This window comes from Macaca nemestrina, chromosome 13 (genome assembly GCF_043159975.1).
Source record: "Macaca nemestrina isolate mMacNem1 chromosome 13, mMacNem.hap1, whole genome shotgun sequence".
NCBI lineage: Eukaryota > Metazoa > Chordata > Mammalia > Primates > Cercopithecidae > Macaca > Macaca nemestrina.
The window spans coordinates 9,412,482-9,428,908 of record NC_092137.1 but is presented as its reverse complement, the minus strand read 5'-3'; the positions used below and the strand labels follow the sequence as shown (position 1 = coordinate 9,428,908).

At 44.6% G+C, this 16,427-nt stretch overlaps 1 protein-coding gene across 7 annotated transcripts in view; it reads right to left on the bottom strand.

The window, feature by feature from the left end:
* The window catches only part of LOC105486513 (ArfGAP with SH3 domain, ankyrin repeat and PH domain 2), a 201,205-nt gene that overhangs the window by 119,759 nt on the left and 65,019 nt on the right, over positions 1-16,427 (bottom strand). For all 7 annotated transcript variants that reach the window (XM_011749414.2, XM_011749417.2, XM_011749412.3 and 4 more), the window contains exon 2: positions 9,302-9,374. In XM_011749414.2, the coding sequence (XP_011747716.1) occupies positions 9,302-9,374 (73 nt within the window). The remainder of the gene's footprint in view (positions 1-9,301; positions 9,375-16,427) is intronic.

The window sequence follows — 16,427 nt, the reverse complement described above, 5'->3', positions numbered from 1 at the left end:
CTGGAGACAGGCTACCCCAAGGTGTTTGGGTTCAAAGCCAAGAGGTGAATTCAACATTTGTTGAATGGGGAGTACAAGCTGTTAGAAATTTTACTCCCAATTGTATTCACACCCTTTAATGGAGGAAGAGTTCATGTTGGCAAAGCAATGTGATTCGCTACATTACAGAATGTGCATTTAGCCAGGGTAAGCAGATTTCAGCCCTTAATTTTTGCCATATCATACCCCATGACTTACGTGCTCGCCACAGTGATGACTTAAGAACACACCGCTGCCCCCACCCAACTCCATGGAGGGCACAGCCTCTAGGAAGGAAGCTGACTCCTGTGGTTCCATGAGATCCCGGGGTCTCACCCTCAGGGACAAGCAGCCCTTGGAAAGTGCAAGGTCTCTAAGGCCTCAGACAGTAGCTACCATGAACACTGTGGAGATGACATATGTGTAAAACTAATCTTTCATCCTTACAACTCTGCAGGATTTTACAGATGAGGAAACAGATGAAGTCATCGTGCTGATGTGGTAGAAGATTTAAGCTCAAGGTCTGAGCTTTTTCGCTTGGTGTGTTGGGTTTGTGGACAGGTTTATGCGGGTATGTGAATCCCAAACAGTGTATGCAAAATTATGTAAAGGTACCTTTTCCTGGAGGGATCATCCAAAACAGCCTTCTTATTTTTACAGATGTCTATGATAACCAAAAGATTAAAGAACCACTGATGAAACCACAGCCCCATGCCTCACAGATGCGTGTGGCCACCGGCTTGGCCCACAGACTGGCTGACTATAAACACCGGCCAAATTAAATAGCAGATACCTCTGAACCGAAGTATGATTCGTGCCAACACTTGGACGTCAGTTAAGTCACAGACCTCTGCGTTCCTTCAGAGGTACCTTCCTTCCATGACTAATGCAGTGGTCACTTTGGACAGGATTCCACAAGTCATCATCTAAATTCCAGTCATTGTTGTTAGCCAGCAGTGGGGAGGCGGCTGGACTCCAGAGCCTCACAACTGGAAGACATCCCCAGGGCCTTCAAGCCTACGTCCTCACCTCCCTCTACAACTTCTTCAGAGACAGGGGCCGTCCACCCGCAGTAGGAACCTTCCAACCACCAGCTCGCCACTCAGGCTGCTGACCCAGTTATCCTCCCCTTCATATCTGAGTCAAGGCTTGCTCTTGTGAAAGCCTCCTCTAGAGAGGAACAAATACGTCTACCTTCCTCAGCCCAGAGAAAGCCCTTCACGTACGCCCTCTCTCACCCCTTCCGAAACTAAGAGCCCCATGTCCTTCAGATATCCATCCTACAAGGAGATTTCTCCATCTCTAAGATTTTCAGGTTCTTCTTTATATGCTGCTCTTACAACTAAATAATGAAACAACAACCTTCTTTATAAGCACCAAAGACTTCACTGAGGTCACGTGTGGCTCGCCTTTGGGACATGTGCCACGTACTGGCTCACACTGATCTTGTAATCAACCAAAACCACCTGGAATTTTTCAGAAGGATGACGACGGCTCAGTCAGGTGGCACGCAGGGTGCTCCCCACGTGCATGGAATTCACATAAAGTTTTTGTTTAGCTTTATAATAGAAATATTCTAACAAATACCTCATGAGTATTTATTACCACTATGCTTCTACCTTCAAGTTGGTGAGTATCAATATTCTTTATCATCATTTATCATCTATTTCTTTTTAAACACACACAGTGTACGTAAATTTTGTATCCTGAATTTTATTGCTGAAGATTTCATCATAAGCATTTCTCTTCCTGTTGCTATATAAACATAATTCCAGCAAGCAGCTAAATCCTAATTCAGCTTTATATAGGAGGCAATCAATTTCTCACTTTGATAAGCAGTGCAACAAGACAGTGAACATCTTTGTGCATGGATCTCCTTCCACAAAAAGATTTTTATTTTTCTTGATGTGCACCACCAAACTGCTTTCCAAAAACTCTGCGTGCATGTTTTCAGTGCCGCAACAATGGAGCACAGTACTAGTTACTGTGAGCTTGCCAAACAGTAAGGATTATTCTGATCTTGTTATTTTCTCATGTAACAGGTAGAAATCAGATACAGTATACATATTTTTTTAAATTTTTTTTCTTTTTCAAAAAAATAACCTTTTCCTTTTTTCTGTTTTGGAGACAGGGTCTCACTCTGTCACCCAGGATGAAGTGCAGTGGTGCAATTTCAGCTCACTGCAGCCTCAACCTCCCAGGTGCATGTAATCTTCCTGCCTCAGCCTCCCAAATAGCTGGGATTACAGGCATACACCACCATGCCCAGCTAATTTTTGTATTTTTTTGTAGAGACAGGGTTTCACCATGTTGCCTAGGCTGGTCTTGAACTCCTGAGCTCAAGCGAACCATCTGACTCAGTTTCCCAAAGTGCTAGGACGACAGGCATGAGTCACCGTGCCCAGCCAGTATCTTCTTATTGCACAGTGAAACTTCATTTCCTCAACTATTATCTTTGTTCTGAACTGCCTTGTTCAAATTGATACTATCTACAGTAGAAACAGTCTTCCGTATGCATTTGAAGTGTACTTTCATATCATATTCCAACACTGCAAACAACAGGCAGGAATACACACACAAAGTTGTTGTATTCTCATTTTCTTTTGTAGGTGGGAGATGGTAAGGCTTTGAGGGAAAATCAGCATTTCTTTCTTTGTACTTTCAAGAATGGGATAATTTTCTAGGATATTCTGATTGAGGGTAGGAATATCACTCTCAATAAGAATGTTCTAACAAGTCCTTATGACAGAGTAATTCTAGAGAAGTGAAAATGAAAATCTTTTGTTGCTTCCTTCTTGATAGAGATGAATTTTTCCACCCACTGATATGTCAAACAGCTGAAAAATGTTAGCTTCAACTTCCTGGGGTGTGGAGGGAACACCTTTGGGCTGAGCCAGAGCTTGGGAAATTTTAGACAAGAGTTTTAAAATAAATATGAACTTTTTTTAAAGAGGTCAGATAGCAATCAATCACTGAGTGGCAAAGAGTTTCTCATAAATCATTATGACAACTGCTTTTGCAAACCTGAGCTAAGACTCTCCAGAAATACAGCTGGCTGGGTTGCCATCATTGTGAAGACGGGGAGCAAGCATAACACACTGGCTACTGTGGAAGAAGACTACTGTTTTGCTACATGTGGGACATGCGGATACCCTTTTGGCCCAGTCCAGTGTTTAAAGTGGGGATGGGGGGTTCTAAGGTAGGATTCTCAAAGCCCAGCGCTGTCACCTGGGAGCTTTTTCAATTAGCAAATACTCAGGCTCCATCCCTGACCTGCTGAACCAGAAACTCAATCTCTGTTTTAACAAGACCCCAGGGGGATTCTGATACTCTCTCAAGTTTATAACCACTGCTCTAATGCAGGGATTCAGAAACTTCTTCCTAGAAAGTCAGAGAGTAAATATTTAAGCAGGGCGCTAACCCCATCATGAGGGCCCCGCTCTCATGCCCTCATCTAAAGCTAATAACTTCCCAAAGGCCCCACCTCCAGACACCATCACACTGCGGGCTGTTAAGGCAATACTGAGGTTATTGTGTAGGTAACGATGGTAAGATACTATTCTTAGCTTTCAGGCTGTGAAAACACAGGTGTCTGGCCACAGTTTTCCAACCTCCATTTTAAGGCATCTTAAATTTCCTTCTACATAAATCCATATAAATCCTCAAAGAAGAGAATACAGGGCCTGTCATAACACACACCGCTTATATCTAAAATTGTAAGTTCACCTCTCCTACACTAAGAAAGCAGTGTAAGAACATACCTCAGGAACCTGATAATGTGTAAACACTAAGTATTTACTGGGCCCCTATTATCTGCCCACGACCATGGCAGCCACTGCAAGAAACACACACAGGAGGTATATCGCAGCTGTCACACTTACCACGTGTATGTCCAGAACCATGCATGGTAATTTTTCATGTTATCTCACTTAATCTTCACCAGCAATCCTATGACCCATTAAATTCCCATTTTACACATGAGCAAATTGAGGCTCAGAAAGGTAAAATAATCGTCCTAATGTCACAGGCTTTTTCAGTGGCATTGCTAGCTTTTAATCAAGGGTTCTTGGATTCTAATATCTATATCTTCTTTATCCTAAATGACACCGACACCGTCTCCCAGAATTGGTCTTTCACCTCAAGGGCTTCTAATTAACCGAGCAAAGATCAACAGATACAAAACTACTAGAGAACAATCGGGAGCAATACTTAAAGTGTTAACAGTGCCTGCATGTTAGGTACCCTTTAATTGTAGCTGAATGAAACAGTGGAAACTGATTCAACCTCCAAATCCTAAGAATTCAGGAGAGGTGTGGTAGAGAGAATAACATCTCCTCCACCACCAGATGCCCACCTCCTAATCCCTGGAACTTGTGAGTATGTTATGCTACTTGGCAAAGAGGAATTGAAATTGTAGATGGAATAAAGTTGCTAATCAGCTGAACATGAGATGGGGAGGATTATCTGGGTGAGGCCAATGTCATCACAAGGGTCCTTACATGTAGAAGAGGGAGGCAGAAGAGTCACTGTTTGCTATGGGACTAAATTGCGTCCCTTCCCCCAAATTCATATATTAAAGCCCTAACCCCCAAGGTAATGGTGTTTGGAGATGGGGCCATTGGGAAGCATAATAATTAGGTTTAGATGAGGTCAAGTGGGTGAGGCCCTCCTGATGGCATTAGGGTCCTTACAAGAGGAGAAAGTGGACAGCTTGCTTTCTCTCGCTACCATGTGAGGGTACAGGGAGAAGGCGTCTGTCTGCAAACCAGGAAGGAGAGGAGAGCCCTCACCAGAACCCAATCACACTGGCACCCTGATCGTGGACTTCCCAGCCCCCGGGCCTGTGAGAAAATAAATTTCTGTTGTTTAACCCACCAGTCTATGGTATTTTGTTATAGCAGCCCGAGCCAACTAAGTGTCAGAGCAATGCAGTGTGAGAAAGACATCACCGGCCATGACCAGCTTTGAAGATGGAAGGGAGCTGTGAGCTAAGGAATGCAGGTGGCCTCTAGGAGCAGGAAAAGGAAACTGATTTCCCTTAGAGCCTCAGGGAAGAAGCCCTGTTGACACCTTCACTTTAGCCCAGTGAGACCCATGTTGGGTTTCCCATGGCAGAACTGAAAGGTAACTTTGTGCCATTTTAAGCCAACTCATTTTATGGTAATTTGTTACAACAGCATACCATTTCTTAGTGACTCACTGAAGTCTTCTAGATGTCACTTGTGTGACAGACACACTAAAGGCATGGTGGCTTTGAAACAGAGAGGGCCACTCACTGCACACAACCCTGACACAGCAGTAAGACCATGAGGGTCTGAGCTCCAGCTGCACAGACACCTCGGGTTTTAGGACTTAGGACTTTTCAGGACTTAGACTCATGACCTTAGAATAACTCAATAACTATTACAGGGAGGCTGAGCCTGGTAGATCACTTGAGGTCAGAAGTTTGAGATCAGCCTAGCCAGCATGGTGAAACCCCAACTCCATTAAAATTACAAAAATTAGCCAGGTGTGGTGGCAGATGCCTGTAATCCCAGCTACTCGGGAGGCTGAGGCAGGAGAATCACTTGAACCCAGGAGGTAGAGGCTGCAGTGAGCCGAGGTCGCGCCACTGCACTCCAGCCTGGGCAACAGAGAGAAGCGCCATCTCAAAAAAACACACACACACACAAAAAGAATCTATTACAAGACAGTCAAAGAGGGTTATGCTTAAGTCAAAGATAGCTAAGTCTTGATGAAGATGGGTGGGGAGGCAAGGGCAGGTCCCCTCCAGGTGACTGGGATGGGGGAGCCCGTTTGCAGACCGGGTGGAGCTGTGCGAAGACACAGAAGTACAGCTGGCGCACACTCGGGAAGCAGTGACAGGCCAGCGGCCTGCAGTGAGGGACACTGGGGCAGAGATGGGTCAAACGGGGCCAATCTGTGACAAATTAGGAAAGCAGGTGGAGGAAATCCTGGTCCCAAAGAAGTTAAGAAACATGAGACAAGAAAGGGAATATGGCAGTATGAAGCATAAGTGCTAATTTATTCTCACTGTTCTTTCTATCATACGTAAAATGAGTGCTCTTCCTACACAGGAATTGCCTTGGGTCTTTATTCTCATGATCAAAACACTACAGGGACTTCTCCTTTGGAACCAGCTGCCTTCAGAGCCCATGTCTGTGTAGTTACAGGGCACCTAAGCCAACTGTGGTCGCCGGCACTCAGTCCGTTCTTGAATATGCCTGACTTATTTCTGACATCTAGTTCTAAAAAAAATTTAATCTATCCTTAGACTTCTCTGCTAAATATATGCAAAAGAACGTGCTACTAAAAGCAGTTCTAAAGAGTTCCAAAGACACTGTGAACAATGTCAGCAACATGACAGGAGAAAGTATCTTGTTTCCTCAGGTGACTTCTTCGCAGGAGACAACGCTTGTTCTGAAATAAAGATTTCAGGATCAGGCTCTGGTTTTAGGACTTAGGACTTTTCAGGACTCAGACTCATGACCTTAGAATAACTCAAACTTGGCATGACATAATAGATGGCTAAAGGATGACAAAAATAGGAGACCCCCTCCAAGGTCACACACCAGGCTGTTATGTGCAGGGCCTCGGAAAGGACATGAGCCCAAGGAGCTACGTTAAAATCCCAGCCCTGTCACCGTAGAGCTTTGTGACATTGAACAAACTCAACTTCCTTGGATGTCAGTGTTCTTTCATAAAGTGGCAAATGCTATTTTAAGCAAACAGCAAAGCATGAGCAGAGGGAAGAAGGCACAAAACGTGGCTCGCTGGGGAAAACTGCAAGTTATTTCAAAGAAGGGCACAGAGGAGTCCAGCTGGGGAGGGTCGGGACAGGTGGCCTGAGTCCAGACAATGCACAGGAGCTTGGAACTCATCTGGTGTTCTGCAGCATTTACTCACCTGAGGCTCACAGTGGGGTCATCAGGGGAGGCAGGACAGTTTCATAGACAAATGAATTGGGAAAGGATTAAGGCCGATAACCACTCACAATCCACATTACTAGCACATTAAAATCTTTGCATGGTTCTGTAGTAAGAGAACCATCTTTATCCCAATTGCTTTAAAATCCTAAAGCCCACAAGAGGCCTTCCTTCTCTCTCCCATGCTCTGGAACTGACTTCCACCAACTTCAAAGAGGGTGATGAAAAAACGCTGTAGAGTTTTAGGCAGAGAAGTAACACCAGTGGGGCTGCATTTTAGGAAACAACGCTGGGGGGTGGGCAGAAATAGGAATGAGGTTTGTGGTACACGCTCAGTAATATGGGTCAGCAAGGCAAATGACACAGAGGTGCTGTTAAACTCTTGCAGGCCAGCTTCCTGACACTGGGGCACTAGCGCCTTCTCCCTTCAAATGCAGGTCTGTTTATAAGCTGCACCGCTAGCTGCTGGGCCAGCCTTGGGAGTCACACAAGTCCCTCCTCCAGACTAGCAGCAGCTACACAGCCAGTGTTTGCACAAGAAGCAGATTATTTCATTTTTATTTCTGATAAGGGCAGCCTTTTCAACATATGACTATAAAATCATTTTTGAGTCTGACCAGAATATCAAATATCCCTCAAGTTATAAACTCAAAAAGTCCAAGTGAACGCAGTACAAAAAAAAAAAAAATCTTCCTAGATACTTTTCGAAATCTGGTGCTTGTCAACGAAACTGGGCGTACCATTTCTTAGCGACTCACTGAAGTCTTCAAGATGTCACTCGTGTGACAGACACACTGAAGGCATGGTGGCTTTGAAACTGAGAGGGCCACTCACTGCACACAACCCTGACACAGCAGTAAGACCATCAGGGTCTGAGCTCCAGCTGCACAGACACTTGGGGAACACCCTGAACTCTCTGATCTGCAGGTTCCTCATTTGTATAAGGAGAATCAGTTGTTGACAAGATTAGCACAATGTACAGAAAGCACAAGATACATAGTAAGTGTTCAAAAAAATCAAAACTATCATTATTGCTCCCTGCCCCACACTTAACCCAGGCAAAAAAGCTAGAGGCAGATGGCCACTTTCTGTATCAGTTTTAGAAAAGGCCTGTCAATTTCCCCTGCTCTAATTGTGACTGGGGTTGGGGTGAATCTTCAGATCAGTTTGGGGAGGCCTGACACTAACAGTGGTGACTCTTCTAACCCACGTGCATCACATATTTCTCATGCAGGTCTTCTTTCTTTTTGGTCAGCAGCGTTTTGTAGTTGTTGATGTAGGATTCCCGTGCATCTTCTGTTAAATTCGTTCCTAAATACACTTGGCAATGCTCAACTGTAACATCATCCTGCACTTGGGATTTCCTGCTAGATTCTTCCCGATTGTGGCTGGCACAGCTCTCATGGGGGGAGAGTCAAGAGCGGCAACTAGAGCTTGTGGCCGCCCTATTGTAACTGTGGGGGGAGGGGGGAAGGGGTGGGCAGGTGGAATGTGTACTTCCAGGTTGTTCCCTTCCCTCCTGACACCACGACCATCTAAGGCACTTCCTGTCCTCCTGCTCCAATCACCCCTTTCACTAAAGAAAGACACCATGAGGGTGAGGGGACACAGTATAGATGAAGGGACCTGAGTACTTCCACGGGAGCAGACCCCAGGTCCCTCCTCCTCCCACCCTGTCACCCAAACTCTATCTGTACCTGAGCAGCGGGCAAGCTCCCCTGAGCAACCCATGAGCCCCGTTTCAGTCTCTCAGGGACTCCTCAGTTTCTAGTCCCCCAAGGCTGCCACCTTCTTGTTGCTGAATGAAACTATATAGTCACTTAACGGCTTTTAAAAAATATTTTCTATCACTCGTAGGATTTGTACAAGGGAAGATATGCCACAGGTGACCTACCTGTCATCTTTAAGCCAAAAGTTGCATGAGTTTAAAATATATATATGTGTAAATCTAGATGAAATATTACTTTATGTTTGTCTATTTATTCATTTTCTTCCTACACTAAAAAAGGCAAGACTGGATAAGAGAGAAACGGAAAGGGCACTGTGACACACTTAACAGCAAAAACCAAATGACAGAGGCAGGAATGAATCTAGGTCCCCATCAGCCAGGCTGACAAAGTGGGTACACACAGGACCGTGCTCCAGAAAACAGGAAGCGCAACGTGGGACAGACAGCACGGGGGATGACATCCCACACCTGAATCAGACAACTGGCAAAACAAAACGTACTTGTGATCTGCATGCCCTGAAAAAGGAGTCTGGCTGCTCATTTGTTAATGGTCATCAATATTATGGTACCAGGACTTCAAATGCCATGTTTTCCACACAGAAACCCCTAGGGAAGGATGCATACTCACCCAGCCCAGAGCTGTTGATTGCTTTCACGGATTTCTTCATTTTGTAAAGAACCATCCGGTCCACGTCCAAAGCCTGAAACGTAGAGAATACCGTCATTAAACCGTGTTTGTGCTGAGACCACACTAGCAGCAAGCACCACGTTGAGTGCCACTCTGAAGGCCCTGCTTGCCTCTGCCAGGTCCGTCTGCACCTGTTTCTGGGACAAGCCCTCAGTGTGGTGTGGAAGACTGGTTTCCAAATGGCACTAAGCAGAAGTTTGTTGCAATTACTGAAAACCAACTCCTCCTCCTATAGCATGCAAGCTGTCTCCTGCCCACAGCACCTGCTGGGCGCGCCCTGCAGTGAAGTGAGTTACCCCAGCCGAACTCTCAGTTCTCCCTGGTTACCAGCAAGGCTCCGGGATGTGCCTGCCCGCCAGGGACTCCCACCGTGCCTGCGCCCCTTCCCCCTACAGAGCCCTAACAAGGTGTAGAAAACCCCACTCTGGATTTTAAAAAATCCAAATATCATTAGCTTGTAAGCTATGTTAGAAGACGGGTCCTATTGCTTCCCAAGCCTCAGATTTCTTCTCCAGAAACCAGCAGGAACAATGCCCACTTTGCAGGATTGAATAATTAGATAGAGGCACTCACATATATAATATTCAGCAAGTATTTATAGAGCAGCTACTACACGGCAGTTGTCTATGGCACTCACAATGTCCAGCACATAGGAGACACTCAAACAGTATTTGTTCAACGACTAATCACACCTGGAAATTCAATTACACCTTGACTTTCACAACAGATACAAAGGTAAGAAGTCCTCTTTTCTTTTCTCTCTTTTTTTTTTTTTTTTGTGAGACAGGGTCTCGCTCTGTCGCCCAGGCCAGAGTGCAGTGGCGGGATCTCAGCTTACGGCAGCCTCTGCCTCCTGGGTTCAAGCAATTCTCCTGCCTCAGCCTCCCAAGCAGCTGGGATTACAGGGGTACGCCACCACGCCCAGCTAATTTTTGCATTTTTAGTAGAGACGGGGTTCACCAAGTAGGACAGGCTGGTCTCAAACTCCTGACCTCAGGTGATCTACCTGCCTCAGTCTCCCAACATGCTGGGTAAAAAGTCCTTTTAACCCACTTAAACAACATAGAAAAGCAAAGGGTGACTTGTGACTGGAGGGAGAGAACGTTTGTGAACTGGGATAGTGATGCCAATCACAGGCTATCCTATAAAAACTAAAGGAAGCACCCTGCCCTACAGCTACTGGCACATAATAACCACTGCTATTGAGTGTTCATTATTACCCCACAGTGAGTTTAGATCATAAAAACCTGCAATGACCTATCATCCGAAACACAGCACGGCTCCTCAGAGCAATGGATTCTGGACTTCCAGCCTTCCTGAAATCACCTTTTGAACCAGTTTTCAATAGCAGAATCGTAAGCCCTAGTTCTAATGCCACGATGATAATTTTATTGGATGCTAAAAACAGACATGATTAGTGCTGACAATTTTAAATGGAAAAATGATCACAAGGCACCAGACATTTGACGGAGTGGCTGCAATACAAAGAGAAGTTATAATCATGTCATTACACATTTGTCCAAGCCCTTGGAATGTACAAGAGTGAGCCCTAATGTGAAGTAAAGATACAGGTGACAGTGATGTGTCCTTGTCAGTTCACTGAGGGTCACCAGCGTACCACTTGTAGTGCAGGATGTTAATAATGGAGAAGGCTATGCATGTCAAGGGGCAGGGGTATTTGGAAAGTTTCTGTATTTTCCATCCATTTTTGCTGTGAACCTAAAACTAAAAATGTTTATTTAAATAAAAAAGGCATTCCTTTCTGCCATACTAAAGAGCAGAGAGTCACTGATACAAGATGAGTTGAGATTTCATACATTGAGTTAACTCGTATTTTCCCAAGTGGTCATCTCTGATCCATTCCTACCTTCCTTCAAGATATAAAAGGGGATTTGGAAATGGTAAATAACTCAGGAAAATCACAATTAAATTCTCTTTCTCATGCAGTCTCACCACTTTTCCTCCCCAATCTGCCAGCCACAGACTTGCAGGGCCCAGGCCAGGCTCAGCCAGCACCAGTGGGCAGACTGAAGTTGTGCTCGGGGCTGTGCCAGAAACACCAGGTCCCGAAGCTTAGACCACAGGTCAGAGAGCACAGCTCTCACACACAGAGGTGCCAGCTCACCGTGCTCCTCAGAGCTCAAAGTTCCCCATCCCAGGTGAGGGGCCGTTCTTGAAAAGCACACTTGATTTGGGACCGTGCAGCCTAGCACTCTCGCAGAATCTGGGCCTGCCCAGGCTTTGCCATTGGCTACAGCAGGATCTGATCCACACTCATAATATTAATAAAAGCCGCTCCTCTTTCTAAGCCTCCCCACAGACAGTGGAAGACACCAATGCCAGCCTGTCAGGTTCTCTGGAAGCATTAGAAGTCAGACACCATTCTAAGCATCTTCCATGGGCCAGGAAGTGTAAAGGGAGAAAACACCTCATGAATAAAGAAGAAAGAGGCCACACGCAGCGGCTCACGCCTATAATTCCAACACTTTGAGAGGTCGAGGTGGGTGGATCGCTTGAGGTCAGGAGTTCGAGACCAGCCTAGCCAGCATGGTGAAACCCTGTCTCTACTAAAAATACAAAAAATTAGGTGGGTGTGGTGGTGGGTGCCTATAATCCCAGCTACTCAGGAGGCTGAGGCAAAAGAACTGCTTGAAGCTGGGAGATGGCGGTTGCAGTGAGCCAAGATCGTGCCACTGCACTCCAGCCTGGGCAACACAGTGAGACTCTGTCTCAAAAAAAAAAAAAAAAAAAAAAAAAGACGACACAGGAAGGCTTGAGGGGCAGGTCCCAGCCCAGGCACTACACAAGGCTTCCTAGTGTTCTCAGAATAACAACTTTAGCAAGCTTTAAAGACCTGATCATCTGAGCTCTGCCTGCTTCTCCAGCGTCAGTGCCTGACATTCTCCCCCACTTTCACATGTACCCCAAGCTTCCATCATAACGAGCTACCTGTGGCTCCCCCTCCACCTGCTGTCTTCCCAGCACGTGCACACACTCCTCTCTCCTGAGAATATCATTCTTGACCCGACTCATTGGTTCAGAGGGGTCTCCTCCTCCTGAGAAGGACTCTGATGCCTCCCCACCTCCACGACAGGGTGGCAGGTTCTCATCTTAGCTTTTCCCATAATGCCCTGTGCTTAGCATTTCATCGGATAAAATGGCGTGATCACCTTCTACCTGCAAGGTAGTACTGACACAATGGTGAGGAAAACAGGACAAGGCAATGCCTGTGCCTTCTTGGAATTCACAATCTTGCAAAAGATAAACCCCTAGAAAAACACAAATTAACAATGAAAACAGGAGCCCAGGACTTACTACATGCACAGAACTGCTTTTTGAACTTGTCCAGCTCTGCCTCTAGACCTGCGCCGTCCACTACAGCAGCTACCAGCACATGTCTACAGAGCACTTGAAATGTGGCTAAGTGTCACGTTAAAACAATATTGTAGACATCTTAGGTTACAGAAAATACCAACAAAATTAATCGTACCACCTCTTTTTAGTTTTTTTAATGCTTTCCTCTAAGGTCAGTCACTGATATTTGTTCATTGTATCCCCAGTGCCTACCAGAGAGCTTGCCACAGAACAGGACTCAAGAAGCAGCTCAGGAAAGAACGATGAGCCCAAAAGGCAGGGGCTCAAGTGCCAGGCAACAGTGCTACCCAGAGGGGATAGGGGAGAGCTGTGTTTGAAGGCTACTCAGGCCACAGGGAGGGTAATGGATCAGGGCAGGCAGGAAGTGCATTCAGGGAGAGGCTACGCAAAGAAGGAGGGAACTGGCTGGAACCCATGGTTCAAAAGCCATTCGGGGCTAAAGCTGGGCAGCAGCCATTCTGGAAAAGCCAGCCAGGGAGATCTGTGCTGCCTCTCTCAACCAGATTCCAGCCCTCCTGCCTCTGATACTCCCACAGACGACAGAGTGACCTTGTGTCTACAGGAGTTTGGGTCAACTGTGCTAAAAACACAAGGACTAAGCTGGATGCGGTAGCTCACATCTACTATAACACCAGCGCTTTGAGAGGCCAAGGAGGGAAGAATGTTTGAGGCCAGGAGCTTGAGACGAGCCTGGCCAACATAGTGACACCCTGTCTCTACAAAAAATAAAAACAAAAGTTAGCCGGGCATGGGAACACACACCTGTAATCCCAGGCTGAGGAAGGAGGATCACTTAAATCCAGAAGCTGGAGGCTACAGTGAACCATGATTGCGCCACTGCCCTCTAGCCTGGGTGACAGACAGACCCTGTCTCTTTAAGAAAAAAAAAAAAACAACGAAAACACAAAACATGGGACTGGAAGCAGTGGTAAACTTCAATGTAAAAGGTTGATCACAGGCAACATACCTTAATAACACAGTTGAACTCTGACAAATTTCCTCCCATATTATGTCATGGGACACACCCCTCCCTGATCATTTACTGCATAAAACTCTTGAAAAAATAGGTCACCATATGGAATCTTGTACCTTTGTTACTGAAGAGGAAGTAGTGCTTCCTGAACTCAGGGACGAGTGCATAAACTTGCTTTTCTACAATCTGTTAAACAGGTGAGGTAGGTGGAAGAGGTAATTTTTAATTAAAATTGCAAGCAGGAAAAGCAATTACCTCCCTATTCAGAAACACACCCTTCCTTATGGTGCATATTTATAGACAATTAAAATTAAACTTGGTCAGGACGAGAAGCTAGAATGACTGTTTAAGACTGAGTGTTAGGCCAGACGCAGTGGCTCGTGCCTATAATCCCAGCACTTTGGCAGGCCGAGGTGGCCGGATCACTTGAGGTCAGAAGTTCCACAGACCAGCCTGGATAACATGGTAAAACTCTGTCTCTACTAAAAATACAAAAATTAGCTGGGCATGGTGGTGTGCGCCCATAATCCCAGCTATTCAGGAGGCTGAGGCAAGTGACTCGCTTAAACCTCAGGGAGATCACACCACTGTACTCCAGCTTGGGCGACAACATGAGCCTCTCTCTCAAAAAAAAAAAAAAAGATTGAGTGTCAGAAACCGTCTTATGCCAACTATATATAAAAACAGCACTAGAAGTCCTTGCTAGAGCAAGTAGACAAGAGAAAGAAATAAAGGGCCTCCAAATTGGAAAGGAAGAAGTTGAACTAGCCTTGTTTGCAGATGATGTGATCTTACATTTGGAAAAACCTAAAGACGCCATCAAAAAACCATCAGAACTGATGAAACTACCTTTGCAAAAATTATAACTGACATAATTACAGTGAAAGAGGTCTGACGTCACTGACTCCACCCTATTTCTAACCTCCAAGCTGTCCTTGTTCATTCCTGGGCCTAGGCTGAACTAGCTTTGGGAGGAATTTAGTTTATAGTTTAGCTTTGAAACAAAGACAACAATAGCCCTTTCCCAAAATAAATCCCTCTTCCTGCCTGGGGACTGAACAGCCTTTGCAGGACTAATAAATTAGCCATAAGTTTAAAAATTATGGTTTAGGAGTCATGCAGCTGGAGGCTGCAAGATTCTGAGCTCATGGGGATAACATCACTATTGTAAAACGTAAGATCAGCGCTGGAGATATTTTGCAGACCCTATATTCAATGGATCAGCTGATACCACCCAGATCGATAAACTGGCTCATCTGGTCCTGTGGCCTCCACCCAGGAACCACTCGGCACAAAAGGACAGTTTTGACTCCCTATGAGTTCATCTCTGACCCAACCAATCAGCACTCCCAACTCACTGGCCCTGACGCATCAAATTATCCTTAAAAACTCTGATCCCCAAATTCTCCAGGAGACTGATTTGAATAATAACAAAATTCCAGTCTCCTGCATAGCTGGCTCTGTATGAATTACTCTTTCTCTACTGCAATTCCCCTGTCTTGATAAATCAGCTCTGTCTAGGCAGCAGCGGGCAAGGTGAACCCGTTGGGTGGTTACACTGATAAATAAATTCAGTAAAGTTGCAGGATACAAAATCAACATACAAAAATTAGTAGCATTTCTATATATCAACAGTGAACAATCTGAAAAAGCAATCAAGAAAACAATCCCATTTACTATAGCTACAAATAAAATTAAATACCTAGGAATTAACCAAAGAAGTAAAGGATCTCTACAGTGAAAACTATAAAACGATGATATAAGAAATTGAAGAGGACACCAAAAAAAATGAAAAGATATTCCATATTTGTGAATTGGAAGAATCAATATTGTTAAAATGTCCATATTACCCAGAGCGATTTACAGATTCAATGCAATCTCCATCAAAATACCAATGCTGTTCTTCACAGAAATAGAAAAAATAACCCTAAGATTTATACGGAACCACAAAAGACCCAAAATAGCCAAAGCTATCCTAAGCAAAGAAAACAGAACTGGAGGAATCACATTACCTGACTTCAAATTATATTATAGAGCTATAGTAGCCAAAACAGTATGGTACTGGCATAGAAACAAGACACATAGACTAATGGAATAGAGAACCCAGAAATAAATCCTTACATTTGCAGTGAACTCATTTTTGACAAACGTGCCAAAAACGTACACTGGGGAAAGGACAATTTTTTCAATAAATTGTGCTGGGAAAACTGGATATCCATGTTCAGAAGAATAAAACTAGACCTCTATCTTTCACCATATACAAAAATCAAATCAAAATGGATTAAATACTTAAATCTATGACCTCAAACTATCAAACTCCTATAAGAAATGGAGAAACTGCAGGACACTGGTCTGGGCAAAGACTCCTTGAGTAATGCCCCACAAGCACAGGCAACCAAAGCAAAAATAGATAAATGGGATCGTATCAAGTTAAAAAGCTTCTACACAGCAAAGGAAACAATCAACAAAGTGATAAGACAACCCACAGAGTGGGAGAAAATATTTGCAAACTATCCATCTGATAAGGAATAACCAAAATATGTAAGAAGCTCAAAGAACTCTACAGGAAAAAAATCTAATGATCCAATTTTAAAATGGGCAAAAGATCTAAATAGACATATCTCCAAAGAAGACATACAAATGGCAAACAGGCATACAAAAAGGTGTTCAACATCACTGATCATCCAAGAAATGCAAATCAAAACTACAATGATATCA